At 42.8% G+C, this 16,203-nt stretch overlaps 1 protein-coding gene across 4 annotated transcripts in view; it reads left to right on the forward strand.

The window, feature by feature from the left end:
- Positions 1-9,521: 9,521 nt before the first annotated feature.
- ATAD5 (ATPase family AAA domain containing 5) overlaps positions 9,522-16,203 on the forward strand; it is a 48,008-nt gene continuing 41,326 nt past the window's right edge. For 2 of the 4 annotated variants that reach the window (XM_082707314.1, XM_082707316.1), the window contains exons 1-2: positions 9,525-9,999; positions 13,897-15,797. In XM_082707314.1, the coding sequence (XP_082563440.1) occupies positions 9,934-9,999; positions 13,897-15,797 (1,967 nt within the window). In that variant the 5' untranslated portion in view covers positions 9,525-9,933. Of the gene's footprint in view, positions 10,000-13,896; positions 15,798-16,203 lie in introns of all 4 variants that reach the window. The other 2 variants (XM_082707317.1, XM_082707315.1) reach the window with 2 other exon arrangements.

The following is a 16,203-nucleotide window of genomic DNA, read 5'->3' on the forward strand; positions in this document are numbered from 1 at the left end:
CCCGCCCCACGGCCGCCTTGAGTGACAGCCGCGCCGGCTCCTCGCTCCACCAGCCTCCGGGTCCCAGCGCCGCCCGCCCCCGTGACCACGCGGCGGTAGCGGGATTCTCACTCAGCGCCGGATTGCTGTGCTTGCTCCAGAGACGCGTGGGGTCGGCGAAAGATTAGTAACTACACCTCGCGGAGTGCTTGTCCCATCTTTTCGCATTTGGGCCTCACGACCAGCCCCCTTTGCGTCTCCATTTCACGGAGGAGGAAACGGACAGAGAGGGGAATCAACTTGGTCAAGCCGTCGGTATTTCCACCCAGGCGGCTCTTAAAGGGTCATTATCCCACCTCCCCGGCAAAGGAACGTCCCCGCAGCTGCAGGCGTTTTAGAAGGTTACTGTGACCCGGGCACCGTGCTCAGAGGGTCAGACGAGAGCACACCACCCAGAAGCTCGCAGTCTAATGAGCCAGGAGCATGACCGGCGGTAGGTACAGCAATCCGGGCAGAAGTCCAGGATGGGTCCTGGCAAGCTCGTTTTGTAAGGGGCAAGTAGTAAAACGTGGGAGCGTGATGAGCCATCCTATCTCGCCTGCAACTCGGGGGTAAATGGGCGTGACCGTGTGCAAATAAAACCTTACAGATACGGATTTGAACGTCACATAAGTTCCGCGTGTCTCAAAATATTCTTTGCATCCTTTTAAAGCTATTTAAAAATAAAAATGTGGGTGCTTGGGTGGCTCAGTCAGTTAAGCAGGGGGCTCTTGATTTCGTTCAGGTCATGAGCTCAGGGTGGTGAGATCCCCTCCTTGTCTGGCTTGGGCTGAGCGTAGATTCTGCTTAAAGATTCTCTCTCTCCCTCTTCCTCTGCTTCTTCCACCTTCCGCCACGTGCGCTCTCTCTCCCTCCCTCTTTAAAAGAACTAAAGAAATAAAAAATCATTATTCCTTAAGGGGTCATACAAAAATAGGTGATGAGTCTGGAGTGCCTTGGGTGGCTCAGAGTCAAAGCGAGCGCTAAGCAAACGCCAGGCTCTTTATTTCAGCTCGGGTAATGATCTCAGGATTATCCAGTCCTGCAAGGGGCCTTGAGATCAAGCCCCTTGTAGGCTCCAAGCTCAGCACAGTTTGCTTGTCCCTCTCCCTCTGCTCCTCCCCCCACCCACCAACACACATTCTCTCTCAAATAAATAAATAAATAACATTCATTAAAAATAAAGTAGGGGTTGGCAATAGTAAATTCTCCATAAATATTTCTTCAGTGAAATGAAAATCTGTAGGATAGATGGATGGAGTGGTAAATAAGGAAAGACCATAGGCATTAGTTCAGCTATGATATGATAGAGGCTTGAATTAGGATGTTGACCTTTACAGAGGTTTTGAAAGTAAAGCAGGGGACGAGAGTCAAATGGTCCAAGGAAATAGGAGGGTTTCTGCATAGATTGAGTCAGTAAAAATTTATTAAATGTTCTTGAACACAGTATGTTCTGTGTGCTTTCTGAAGCTCATTGAATAGAATTTGATCCCACCCTGGAAGACTTTACTGTAGGAAATTTTTAAAAAAGAGAAAGAAAAATTGGGGGCGCCTGGCTGGCTCAGTCAGAGGAGCCTGTGATACTTGACCCCAAGGTCAGGAGTTGGAACCCCATGTTGGGTGTAGAGATTACTTAAACAAACAAACAAACAAACTGGGGCGCCTGGGTGGCTCAATCTGTTAAGCCTCGAGCTCTCCATTTTGTCTTAGGTCATGATCTCAGGGTCCTGGAATTAAGCAGCGCATCAAGCTTCTCACTCGGTGGGTCATCTTGAGAATCCTCTCCCTTTGCCCCTTTCCTCTCCACCCCTGCCCCAACTCAGGCTTGCACTCTTTCTAAAAATAGAAAAAATCTTTTTAAAAATAAACTTTGAAAAAATAAAAAGGAAAATTAAAAAGAAAACATCCACAAGGCCAAGACACTAATTTTGGTCTCATTCAAATTTCTTTCCTTGACCTGATTGATGGGAGGCAGGAAATATGTATTTAATATAGCCACATTATACAGAAAAATAATACAAAGAACACTGAAGAAAATCTCATGAAACCACCCCTCCCGGGCTTAAAATTTGGGGATGTTTTGTTTTCAACTTTGGAGCAAAGTAAATACTCTGGTTAGTAACCAGAGGAGGCAATGATAGAAGCCAGCTGGTTAGCAGGCAGGGTTGTACACATTTTTATCTCCATCACATCACACTGGTCTAGAATTGACTTTTCAAGTTTACCCAGAGATGAGCAGATTCAGGGTCACAGACTCCTTGTGCAAATAAGTCTTCCAAGAAACACATAAAGCAACTTGCTAAGTTATTTATTTACAATAAGGGTATAATTGCTCTGAAGATTATAGCAGTTGGAAAATCAAGTCGTAACCAGAGAGCTATTTGGTAAACAGGGATTCAATCCAGAATACTTTGGTTAATCTGGTCAGCCAAGGCTTCCTCTCCCCTCTCTCCAGCCTTTTCTCAGAAAGCCTCTAGCTGTATTGGGCACATACTGACAACGTTTTCTCTTAGTCTCTTCACTCCCCTGTGGGCACATTTAAAGCTATTAACACATTCTTTAGAATCAACTGGCTATAACTAAGTAAGTCATAGTACCTAGTTTTTGAATAGGGACTCAGACAAAGAAATACTACTGTCCAATCAAAAATAATTAAGAGATAATTCTAATGTACATATTTATTTATTTATTTATTTATTTATTTGACAGATAGAGATCACAAGTAGGCAGAGAGAGAGGAGGAAGGCAGGCTCCCTGCTGAGTAGAGAGCTTGCTGCAGGGCTCGATCCCAGGACCCTGGGATCATGACCCCAGCTGAAGGCAGAGGCTTTAACCCACTGAGCCACCCAGGCGCCCCTCTAGTGTACATTTTTTTTTTAATATTTTATTTATTTGTCAGAGAAAGAGCAAGCACTAGCAGGGGGAATGGCGGACAGAGGGAGAAGCAGGGTCCCCACTGAGCAAGGAGCCCAATGCAGGACTCCATCCTGAGCCAAAGGCAGATGCTTAACCAACTGAGCTCCATGCTCAAGCATGCTGAGCCACACAGGCGCTCCAATTATTTTTATTTTTATTTATTTTTAAGATTTTATTTATTTATTTGACAGACAGAGATCACAAGTAGGCAGAGAGGCAGTCAGGGAGAGAGGAGGAAACAGGCTCCCTGCCGAGCAGAGAGCCCAGTGCGGGGTGATCCCAGGACTCTGGGATCATGACCTGAGCCGAAGGCAGAAGCTTTAACCCTCTGAACCACCAAGGAGCCCCAGGCATTCCAATTAAGAGATAATTCTAATCTTGACTATAACTCGTAACACTTTAATTAATGCTGTATATGTTTAATATTGAGGATTGAAATTTACAGAAATCTCAGACATAAAAAAATCACAAGTACAATACAATTTTTTCCCCTCAATAAACCTTTTTTTTTTTTTAAGATTTTTATTTATTTATTTGACAGACAGAGATCACAAGTAGGCAGAGAGGCAGGCAGAGAGAGAGAGGAGGAAGCAGGCTCCTCGCTGAGCAGAGAGCCCGATGTGGGCCTCGATCCCAGGACCCGGAGATCATGACCTGAGCCGAAGGCAGAGGCTTTAACCCACTGAGCCACCCAGGTGCCCCCCTCAATAAACCATTTGAGAATAAGTTTGCAGATTCCTTTAGTACATTCTTCTATGAACTCACAATGCACCATGAAAAACAGGAGTTTAGGGGTGCCTGGGTGGCTGAGTCCTTTAAGCATCTGCCTTCGGTTCAGGTCATGATCCCAGGGTCCTGGAATGGAGTCCCATGTCAGGCCCCCTCCTCCGTAGGGAGTCTGCTTCTTCTTCTGCTCCTCCCCTCTCTTGTGTGTGTGCGCGTTTCCTCTCTCTCTCTCTCTCTCTCAAATAAATACATAAATAAATCTTAAAATAAAATTTACCAGCTCATCTGATCATCTCTATATTAGGGAGAGGACCCCACTAATTCATCTCCCCCATGCTGGAAACCTTCATTTAGCTTTAACAATTTTTAAAAACAGCTTTATTGAGGGAACTGATTTACAATAAACTGCCAAGTATACAGTTTGATGAGGTTTTTCCTGAGTAGATACCTATGGAACCATCACCAAGATAAATATTTCCCTCACTTCCCAAAGTTCCCATATAATCCATCCCTCCTACAACCCTTGAACTCAAGTAAGGACTGATATGCTAGATTAGTTTGTATTTCCTCAATTATAAAAAAATGGAATCATACAGTATGTATTCTTTTTTTAATCTGGCTTCTTTTACTCAGTATTAAGGATTCTGTGACTCATCCGTGTTTCATGTATTAATAGTTCATTTCTTTTTTATTGCTGAGTAGTATTCCATAGTATGGTTGTGTCACAGTCTGTCTGTTCATTTACCTTTTGATAGGCTGTTCCCAGTTTTTTTTACTATTACAAATAAAGCTGCTATGACCATTTGTGTACAGGTATACACTTCTTTATGATATAACTATATTGGGAAGGTGGGAAGAGAGAAAGTGTGGAGGGTGCTGTTATAAGAGAATTAAGTCCTTAACCAACATAAAAGGACATTAATGAATACTGTTCAAAATTGTTAAATCAAGAAATAGCTGTATAAGCAAATTTCTCTATTTAAAAATAAGAAGATGGGCGCCTGGGTGGCTCAACTGATTAAGCAGTGGCTCTTGATTTCAGCTCTGGTCATGATCTCAGGGTCCTGGGATCAAGCCCCGCATCAGGCTTGCTCTTAGTGTGGAGTCCACTCAGGTTACTCTTTCTCTTTCCCTCTGCCTCTCCCTGCCCTCCGCTTGTGCATGAGCACTCTCTCTCTCTATCTCTAATAAATATAAATCCTTTAATAAATGAGATATTTAGGGGTGCTTGCGTGGCTCAGTGTGTTAAGCCTCTGCCTTCAGCTCAGGTCATGATCTCAGGGTCCTGCTATCAAGCCCCGCATTGGGCTCTCTGCTCAGCAGGGAACCTGCTTCCCCCTCTCTCTACCTGCCTCTCTGCCTACTTTTGATCTCTCTCTCTGTGTCAAATAAATAAAATCTTTTAGAAAATCATTTAAGGGACGCCTGGGTGGCTCAGTTGGTTAAGCAGCTGCCTTCGGCTCAGGTCATGATCCCAGCATCCTAGGATCGAGTCCCACATCGGGCTCCTTGCTCAGCAGGGAGCCTGCTTCTCCCTCTGCCTCTGCCTGCCATTCTGTCTGCCTGTGCTCGCTCTCTCCCCCTCTCTCTGATAAATAAATAAAATCTTAAAAAAAAAAAAGTTTAAAAAAAATAAAAAATCATTTAAAAAAATAAATGAGATATTTATAGTGCTAGAAGAGTTTTGTAAGTGACTGCCTTTGGGAAATTATACTAGGTTACGACATAGAAATCAGCTCTTTTTTGGGTTACCTGACTGGCTTAGTCAGTAGATCATGTGACTCTTTTTTTCTTTGTCTTTTTTTTTTTTTTTAAGATTTTATTTATTTATTTTACAGACAGAGATCACAAATAGGCAGAGAGACAGGCGGAGAGAGAGGAGGAAGCAGGCTGCCTGCTGAGCAGAGAGCCGGATGCATGCGGGGCTTGATCCCAGGACCCTGAGATCATGACCTGAGCTGAAGGCAGAGGCTTAACCCACTGAGCCACCCAGGCACCCCTCTTTGCCTTTTTTTAAAGATTTGATTTATCTATTTGAGAGAGAGAGGGTACAAGCAGGGGGAGCAGCAGACAGAGTGAGAGGGAGAAGCTGGCTCACTGCTGAGTGTTGAGCCCAACATGGGGATTGATCCTAGGATCCTGGGATCACGACCTGAGCGGAAGGCAGACCCTTAACTCACTGAGCCATCCAGCTGTCCCAAGATCATGTAACTGTTGACCTCAGGGTGGTGAGTTCAAGCCCCACACTGAGCAAAGGGCCTACTTTGAAAAGAAAATAAAAGAAAGAAATCAGCTCTTTTTTTAAAAATTAAGATCGATTGGGGCACCTGGGTGGCTCAGTGGGTTAAGCCTCTGCCTTCTTCGGTTCAGGTCATGATCCCAGGGCTCTGGGATCCATCCCTGCATCTGGACCTCTGCTCAGCAGGGAGTCTGCTTCCCTCACCCTCTCCCCCTCTGCCTGCCTCTCTGCCTACTTGTGATCTCTGTCTGTCAAATGAACAAAAATCTTTAAAATTAAGATTTATTGATTTATTTTAGGGTGAAAGAGGGCGAGCAAGCGTGAACAGGGGGAAGGGCAGAGGTACAAGGAGAGGGTAAGGACCTGAAGCAGACTCCCTACTGAGTGTGGAGCCTGACGTGGGGCTCAATCTTGCAACCCTAAGATCATGACCTGAGCTGAGATCATGTTGCTTCACTGACTGAGCCACCCAGGGGCCCTAGCTCTTTTTTTTTTTTTTAAGATTTTATTTATTTATTTGACAGAGAGAGATCACAAGTAGGCAGAGAGGCAGTCAGAGAGAGAGAGAGGAGGAAGCAGGCTCCCTGCTGAGCAGAGAGCCGGATGCGGGTCTCAATCTCAGGACCCTGAGATAATGACCTGAACGGAAGGCAGCGGCTTAACCCACTGAGCCACCCAGGCGCCCCCTAGCTCTTTTTTGATAGTAAGTTTTATAATGTTCTTTGCCATTTATTAACCAAATACAGGCATTACTTTGATAAATACAAAAATTAATAATTTTTAAAAGGGGGTGGGGCACCTGGGTGGCTTAGTCAGTTAAGCCTTGGATTCTTGATTTCAGGTCAGATTATTATCTCAGAGTCCTGGGATCAAGCCCTGTGATGGGCTTCCCACTCAGTATGGAGTCTGCTTATTCCTCTCCCTCTACTATCCCCCTCTACACATGCCCGTCTCTTTCAAATCAATCAGTCAATCAACCAATCTTTAAAAGCAGTGGTTAGGGTGCCTGGGTGGCTCAGTGGCTTAAGCCGCTGCCTTCGGCTCAGGTCATGATCTCAGGGTCCTGGGATCGAGTCCCGCGTCGGGCTCTCTGCTCGGCAGGGAGCCTGCTTCCTCCTCTCTCTCTCTGCCTGCCTCTCTGCCTACTTGTGATCTCTCTCTGTCAAGTAAATAAATAAATAAAATCTTAAAAAAATAAAAAAATAAAAAAAAAATAAAAGCAGTGGTTAGCCTGATGGGGGAAGATAAAAACCCCCATGGACACATCATAAATGCTAACTTGCTATACAAATGTGAGAGCTCATTTAGTTTAAAACTTATAAATGCCATGAATTCCTATAGAAGAGTTGTGTAAAATACCAAGTACGTATTTAAAAATAAACTCAGTGCAAATGCTGAACAAACCAGTGCAGTTTAAATGCTTAGTAGTTGAGAAGAATAAAAAGCACTAGAGATATATACCCTGATAACCCAGCAATTCCACTTTTAGGTGTGTCTTCTGGAGAAACATTACACATGTTCAAGGAGACATAGACAGGAATGTTCACTGGCTCACTGAAATAGAAAATTGGAGACAACTCTAAGGAAATGAATAAATAAAATGTGTCTAGCTGGATGGAATGCTGAGGAGTGAAAGGAAGTAAATCAGATCTATATGGATTATGGATAGCTCTTGAAAACAATGATGAATGAAGATTGCTGAGTGATATTTACATTGTAACCTTTTCTGTAAATAAAAACAACACTGAAGATTTTTCTGTGGATACATATATGTATCCATATGCACTGCTCCTACCCACCAAATAGGTAATAATGACCACCACTGGGGCCAAGAGGAGTTTGGGGGTTGAAGTCAAATAGATTTTTTATTTCTCCTCCTTGTCCTCTTTCCTCATCCGTCTCCTTGGGCAATGTTCTTACTCTATGGTGAGTAATTAAAAAAAAAAAAAAACCCAGAACAACAAAACAATATATGGAAGACTGAAGGTAGTGCAGTCTCCCTTCCTAAAAAACCTTATCCGGGGCTAATAATTGTAAAAGAAAAAATAATTACCTCCAGTTTTCTTTTCCTTTTTTTAGATTTTATTTATTTATTTGCCGGAGAGAGAGAGTGCACAAGCAGGAGAAGCAACAGGCAAAGGGAGAAGCAGGTTCTCTGCTGAGCAGGGAGCCCAATAAGGGACTCCATCCCAGGATCCTGGGATCATGATGCCAGCCAAAGGCAGATGGTTAACAGACTGGGCCACCCAGGCATCCCTGCCTCCAGTTTTCAATGGAGACGTTTAAACCCTTTATGATGACAGAACAACAGCAATACCATATTTATGGTAAAGAGATTGGTACAATTACATCAACAGTTCAAATCAGTATGGATAACCCGATGTAACAAAGTGGCTTCCCATTTTATTTGATATATCCTTTTACTTGCCTTCACAATATCATCCAGTTAAAACTATGCACTCAAACAAAGTAAATATATTCTATATGTCACTGCAACTAATGTAAAAAAAAAAAAGTCAAAGCTAAACCAATCCTTGAAAACAATGCAAATAACGTATGAGATTATCATCACTACAAACCAGCAGAGTACTAGTACCCTGCTACAGCTGAGCACTCCCACCAGCTGAGGCCATGACATTGGGCCCCTAGCTGCGCGAGAGGATGAAGTTCACAGGAAGAAATGCCTCTTTTAGCTCAACTGAGGGTTAAAAGTGGCAATCTCAGATCCTGAAAGAGTGTATTTCGAGATAGGATGCTTGGCAAAATCCAAATAACATTCCTTCTGGGAAAAAATATAATCAATTACTTCCTTTCCTGTATTTTTCAGATTTCCACTTTTGAAAACGAGCTAGCTTGGGACGTCAAAAATCTAGAGTTTTAATTCTGCGAAAACGGACTTTAGTCAAATCTTATCCTCATCCGTGAAACTGGGTGTCAGAAGTTCGAATCTCCCGGCGCCTGGGTAGCTCAGTGTTTAGGTTAAAGCCTCTGCCTTCGGCTCAGGTCGTGATCTCAGGGGTCCTGGGATGGAGTCCCACATCCGGCTCTCTGCTCCGCAGGGAGCCTGCTTCCCCGCTTTCTGACCCCCCCCCCCCCGACCCCGCGCCTGCCTCTCCGCCTGCTGGTGATCTCTCTCTCTGTCAAATGAATGAATAAATAAATAAATAAGTAAAATCTTTTAGAAAGTGTATATATATATACACACATATATATGTGTGTGTGCATATATATATATAAAAGTTCGAATCTCAGGGGCGCCTGGGTGGCTCAGTGGGTTAAGCCGCTGCCTTCGGCTTAGGTCCTGATCTCGGGGTCCTGGAATCGAGTCCCGCATTGTGCTCTCTGCTCAGCAGGGAGCCTGCTTCTCTCTCTCCATCTCTCTCTCTCTCTCTCTCTCTCTCTGCCTGCCTCTCTGTCTACTTGTGATCTCTGTCAAATAAATAAATAAAATCTTAAAAAAAAAAAAAAGAACAAAACCAAACAGTTAAAAAAAAATAAAAAAAAGTTCAAATATCCAAAATTCCCGCTAGTTTGAAATCCCAAAATGAGAAGAAGCCCGCCTCCTGCAGTTTCGCCCAAGAAGTATTTTGACCCTCTCTGCTCACCGTCCGCGCAGTCTCCCGAAGCAATCGTAAGCTCCGCCCCCTGCGCCCCGGACGGCGCGAAAACCCAATTGACAAGAACTCCCTCCGAAGCCCGCGGGTCCGATCTGTGTTCGGCCTGCTTTCCCAGCCGGGATCGCAGTCCAGGGCGCTCACCCTGGGGCGCCCGCGTCGAGGGCACCCCGCGCTCGCCGGCCACGTCCCAGAGTCCTCGCTGCCCGCGCTTTCTTACCGCCTCTTCCCGCGTCTGACTCGGCTGAGCTGGGCCCAGCCTCCGCGACCGCTCCGGCCGGGTGGGCACGGGGGAGTCGGAGACGGCCCCCGCGGCCCCGGCTGCTCCCTCTGCGGGAGCCGGCCGCCTCCATGGCCTCCAGGCTGGCGGGGACCGGCCGCGCAATGCCCTAGGAACCGGCATTCCGGAAAGCTGGGAGCATGGTGGGGGTCCTGGCCATGGCGGCGGCAGCTGCTCCCCCTCCGGTGAAGGACTACGAGATTGAGGTGAGCTAGTGTATCTCTCTGTCTGTAGGAGGTGGGTGAAAGGTAATCCCGACTTTGGATCTAGGAGGGGAGAGGAGGGACCAGATGAGGCCCCACGGTTGTGACATTGTGTGCAACAATAGCTGGAGTGTGTCGCTTCCTAAAGCTGTGATAAGTGCTAACAAACATTGGAAAGTCAGGATTCATAAGATACCTCGACTAGTTCCCAGATCCTGAAATGTTGGTGGAACCTGATGTTTTGGACTTGTGAAATGTCACAGAGGATCCCAGGATCAAGTCTGGGTTCATCGTAAGGAATCAGAACTTTAGTTTGAAAAGAATCTCTGAGTTCACCTAGTCTGTCCACCTTAAAGACCTTTAAGAACAACTAGTCCGTTCAACTAACCTAAGACTACCGCTTAGATGGTCATTACGGGAGTCAAAGTAATTTTTTAAAGAATCAGTTTCTCAACTCATGGCTTTAGAACATGGAATGCTGTTATTCGTATGTTTTCACCAAGTTTCAGTGAAATGCTCTGAGCAATCGTTATAAAGATGCTTTAATGTCATGAAGTAATGGAGTAGCATCTCAGTGACAGTTGTATTTTTACACCTTTTCATCTCAGGCTAGCATTCTAACTGAAATACACATACTGGTGTCTGAAGTGAGCCAAGATGTACCTTCACTTATTTGACTCGGACTTTCTTATTTTTAGAATTGAATAACTTTTGTCTATTTGCTAATAGTTGTTGTGCTGATATTTGTTTGCTAAATCAGGGCGGTTGCTCACTTTTCTTGGATGTGAAGAAAGACTTTTGGTACTTGAGTTAGACAGTTCTTGATTTTTGTATGGTCAGTTTATCAAGCTTTTCCTTGCAGTTTCTGTTTTTGGTGCCCTGCTTACCTTATTTCATAGTAATGATACTTTCCTTTTAGTATTGCAGGGGTAGGGGCCTTGTATACACAATTTTGCTTAATATCAACTGTGCTGAGGTATCATTATCTGTATCCATACAGATGAGGGAAGAGGATCAAAAAGTAATTAAAAGTGGGGCACCAGAGTGGCTCATCTGTTAGGCGTCTGCTTTTCCCTCTCCCTCTGCCTGCTGCTCACCCTGCTTGTACTCCCTCTCTCTGTCAAATAAATAAATAAAATCTGGGAAAAAAAAAAAAAAAGAAAGAAAAGAAAAAATTAAAAATTTGAAAGTGGGGGCGCCTGGGTGGCTCAGTGGGTTAAAGCCTCTGCCTTCGGCTCAGGTCATGATCCCGGGGTCCTGGGATCGAGTCCCCCATCGGGCTCTCTGCTCAGCAGGGAGCCTGCTTCCCCCTCTCTCTCTGCCTGCCTCTCTGCCTACTTGTGATCTGTCTGTCAAATAAATAAATAAAATCTTAAAAAAAAAAAAAAGTTAAAAGTGGGCACCTGCGTGGCTCAATTGGTTATGCATCCGCCTCTTGATCTCAGGTCAAGTCTTGATCTCAGGGTTATGACTTTAAGCCTTGCATTGGTCTTCACATTGTGGAGTCTACTTTAAAAATTAAAGGAAAAAAAAAAGTTAAAAAGTAATATGCTTAGGGTCCTATGCTAGTAGATGTCAGAGCCAGCACTTGAACTTAGATCTGCCTGACTCTAGGGCCCATAGTATCATGCCTTTGATAACCATCTCGGGGTAATAATAATACTAACAGCTCACTATCATTTTCTTCCAGTGCTTTTACCATTTCATTTTAGCATGTGAAATTTTAATCAGTAATTTATTTTGCCTCGTATTTATCCAACTGGTTAGAAATTTGTGCCATTATCCATTTATTAACTACTTACTTTCTCACTAACTTAAATTCTACTGTTCTCATATACCAAGTTCTAAATATATACTTATTTCTTTATCTGGTTTTCTAATCCATTCCATTATGTTGGCTACCTTATTCATGCATCAGTACTATGCCTTTTTTTTTTTTTTAAGTAGTCTCTACACCCAAGTGGGGGCTCAAACTCACAACCCCAGTATCAGGAGCCACACATTCCATTGACTGAGCCAGCCAGCTGCCCCTCAGTACTTTGTTTTTAAGGACGATAACTTTGTGATATCTTTTAATTTTCTAGGAGTATAATTCCTCTATTCACTATTTTTTTTTAGACTTTATTTATTTGTCAGAGAGAGAGAGAGAGAGAGAGAGAACATGTGTACAAGTAGGGGGAGCAACAGGCAGAGGGAGAGAACCAGGCTCCCCAGCTAGCAGGGAGCCAGGTGAAGTTTCGATCCCAGGACCCCAGGATCATGACCTGAGCCAGAAGGCAAATGCTCAACCAACTAAGCCACCCAGGCGCCCTGTCCCCATTCATTACTTACTTTTTTTTTTTTTTTTAAAGACTTTATTTTTAAGTAATCTCTACACCCAGCGTGGGGCTGGAACCCGAAACCCTGAGATCAAGAGTCACATGCTTTATCAACTGAGCCAACCAGACACCCCTCATTACTTACCTTTGAAAAAATTTTCTTATCATTCTGGGAAGTTTAGTTTAACGAATGAACTGAGGGAAATTAAAAGAAAAGACTGATGGAGCTTTTTGTAGTAGTAGTTTTTTCTAATATGTAAGGTACTAATTTATGGCCAACAAAAATATAACTTTGTATTATAGTCAACTTGATATGTGAGGGTAATAATAACAGGAGACAGGCAGTAACTTTTAATAACAAAACACTGGAAAGTTTTGGTTTTTTTATTTGTGGTTAAGTGTCCTTCATAATTTTTACTTGATTAGTAAATTTGAGGATCATAAGTTTGTTCACTATATGTCTGTTTCTTAGAAATAATATGACTTTTAAAAAAAGATTTTATTTATTTATTTGACAGGCAGAGAGGCAGGCAGAGAGAGAGGAAGGGAAGCAGGCTCCCTGCCGAGCAGAGAGCCTGATGCGGGGACCCAATCCCAGGACCCTGGGATCATGACCTGAGCCGAAGACAGAGGCTTTAACCTAAACACTGAGCCACCCAGGCATCCCTGAAATAAAATGATTTTTTAAAAGATTTATTTGTTTATTTTAGAGAGAAGAGGAGAGTGCAGGGGGGAAGGACTGAAGGAGGAGAGAGAGAATCTCTCAAGCTGTCTTCCTGTTGAGCACAGAGCCCAGCAAGCAGGGGCTTGATCCCATGACCCTGAAATCATGATCTGAGCCAACACAATCAAGAGTTGGATGCTTAACTGACTGAGCCACTCAGGTGCCCCAAGAATACCTTGTTTTTAACTTAAAAAGGAAAGAGGGAATGGAATTGGTATTTGTAGAGTCTCCACCATGCGTTTGACTTCACACATTCTTATGCAATGTGTTCGTTACAGATTTTGTGGGATGGGTGGTAATATTCAAAGGTTATAGAATGAACAGAGGCCAACAGAAATTAACACATTTGTACATAAGTATAGTGGCCTTGAAACTTTTTATTCAAGTACACATAAAGTAAAACACATAAATTATAAGTGTACGGCCTGATGTGATATTGAGATTTGAATGTAGGTTTAATTTTAAAGCTCTTTCTTTAGGGCATCTTGGTAGCTCAGTTGGTTAAGCATCTGCCTTCAGCTCAGGTCATGTGTCCCACATTGGACTCCTGCTCAGTGGAGAACCTGCTTCTCCCTCTCCCTACCGCTTCCCCCAGCTTGTGCGCGTGTGTGTGCGCTTGCTCTGTCTCTGACAAATCAATAAATAAAATCTTAAAAAAAAAAAAAGGCAGAAAAAACTTTTTTTTTCCCCCTAATAAATCAGGTTCATTACCTAAGGGAGTCTTCCTTTTATTATCCAAATATCTAAAATACCCAAATATCCAAAAATCTAAATATCTAAAATATTAGATCCGTATTTACAATTTATGTTTTGTATTATTTTGTTTGAAATAACTTTTTTTTTCTTTTAAATTGATAGGCATGCAAAAAGCGAAGGAAAGATGATGACAGATCTTCCTGCAAAACAATTACAAAATATTTATCACCAATAGGGAAGACTGGAGACAGTGTCTTCTCTCCCCCCAAATCCAGTAATATTCTGGATTATTTTAGAAAGACTTCCCCCACAAATGAGAAGACACTGTCAGCAAAAGAGTGCAAGATAAAGTCATCTGCTTCATTGCCCTCTGACAGCAGCAAAGACTGTAAACCAGCATTGGAAATGTTCTCAAATCTAGAGTTTAAGAAGAGAGGAAAGAGAGTTAATTTATCGCATCGGCTGAATAGTGTTAAAACTGAAAATGAATCTCCAATTAAAATTAGTAGTGATGATAGCAAAAAAGACTCTAGTCTAAATCATGATTTTGTAGAAAGTAATACTTCTCTTTTACTCTACAAGAAACATGTAGAGGTCCTGGCAGAAAGTATTCAAGATAAAAAACAGCCAAGCACTATGACTTCCATAAAAAGCTCTAAGAAAGTGAATCCTAAAAAAAGGATCACAAAAAATGATTGCAAAAAAATAAGAAAAAGGAAGCACAGGGATATAATAGATCTATATGAAAGCTTACCATTGGCTGAGGAGCTCCATCCAAAAGATGGTAAAGATAGGAAACAGAGTCCGCCTTCCCTAACTAATGAGATGGAGAGTTCTGCAAATGATGTGGACTCCAGAGGTGACAGACCCGGGACAGCCCACTTACATGATAGTACAATTACTGTCTCTTACGAGGAATTTTTAAAAAGTCACAAAGAAAATAAAGCAGAACACATACCCGACTCTACAATGTCGATCTGTATTCCCTCTGAAACTGTTGAAGATATGGTCAAAAGTGGTTGTATAAGTGACCCAGAAGCCTGTGACATTTCCCAACATGGACGCTATAAGACAGTTACTGTTCTTGCGCAAGTTCACCCTGTCCCCCCCAGAAAGACAAGGAAAATACCTGCCATTTTCTTGAAACAGAAGCAGTTGGAAATGGAAAATAGTCTGTCTGATCCCGAGAATGAACAGACCGTTCAGAAAAGAAAATCCAATGTTGTCATCCAGGAGGAAGAGTTGGAATTGGCAGTGTTGGAAGCTGGAAGTGGCGAAGCCGTGAAACCAAAATGCACTCTAGAAGAAAGACAGCAGTTTATGAAAGCATTTAGGCAGCCGGCAGCTGATGCACTTAAAAATGGAGTCAGAAAGTCTGAGAAGCAGAAAGAATCCAATGATAAATCTTTAAACGAGGAAGGAAGAGACAATAGTTCTAAAAAAATCACAGAAAATCCTAATGTCCAGGTGGTTTCAAATTATGGCAATTCGCCGTCACACACTGAGAAAGGAAGTTTTCCTAATGAAAAACGTAAAAAGCTGAAGAAAAAGGATAAGAAAATGTTAGATACTGGTACTACCGCAGGCGAAAATAGACAGGGCAATATTCAAAAGAAAGCAGCCACTTTTTCTTTGAGAGATACTCAGAATCAAAATAGACTTAGAATGAGTTTAAGACAAAAGAAAATAGAAGTTTTCAAAAACAACACACTATTTAACAGTGAAAGGCTTATTTGTAAAGATTTAGCAAATGATGACCTAAAGATTTCCTCTCTGTGTAACAAGAAGTCTTCGAGAAGAACCAGCATGCCGGTTAAGGATAACGTTATACATTCTAAAGCTGAATCTGAAGACAGTTTGGTAAATGTTTCCACACCCAAGCCAACCAGAAGGTCTATAAGAACCAGTAGCACACCTACTACAATAGTCATTAGCGGTACTGATTCTGAAGAGGGTAGTCCAGCAAAGGCATCTGCTCCAAAAGCAGTCAGCTTACTGGAAAAGCACAGTTTATATACAGCAGAATTAATAACAGTACCTTCTGACTCAGAGAGCCCTATTAGGTAAACTTTTGTATTTGTTCTGAAGTTCTGAATAGTCTGTATTTAATATCTGGGAAGGAAAATACTTCAAGCATTGGAGACTATTATTTTTTCTAGAACACAGCTGATTACTATAAGAAAACAGTTTCAAAAATGCTGTTTGTTTTCCACATTTAACTTAAAGTCAGGAATGGTTTCAGAAGGATTTTAGATGTATTTTGGATGACTTCAAACTCTCATCACGGTTGTTAACTTCCTAGAGAAATATTTTTCAAATATGAATTCTAGGAGTTCCTGGGTGGCTCAGTGGGTTAAACATATTCTTTAGCTCTGGTCATGATCCTGGGGTCCTGGGATCGAGCCGCATGTCAGGGTCCCCACTCTGTGTGAAGTCTTCTTCCTCTCTTGCTCCCCCTCATTGTGCGTG

This window comes from Mustela nivalis, assembly GCF_964662115.1.
Source record: "Mustela nivalis genome assembly, chromosome: 17".
Lineage (NCBI taxonomy): Eukaryota > Metazoa > Chordata > Mammalia > Carnivora > Mustelidae > Mustela > Mustela nivalis.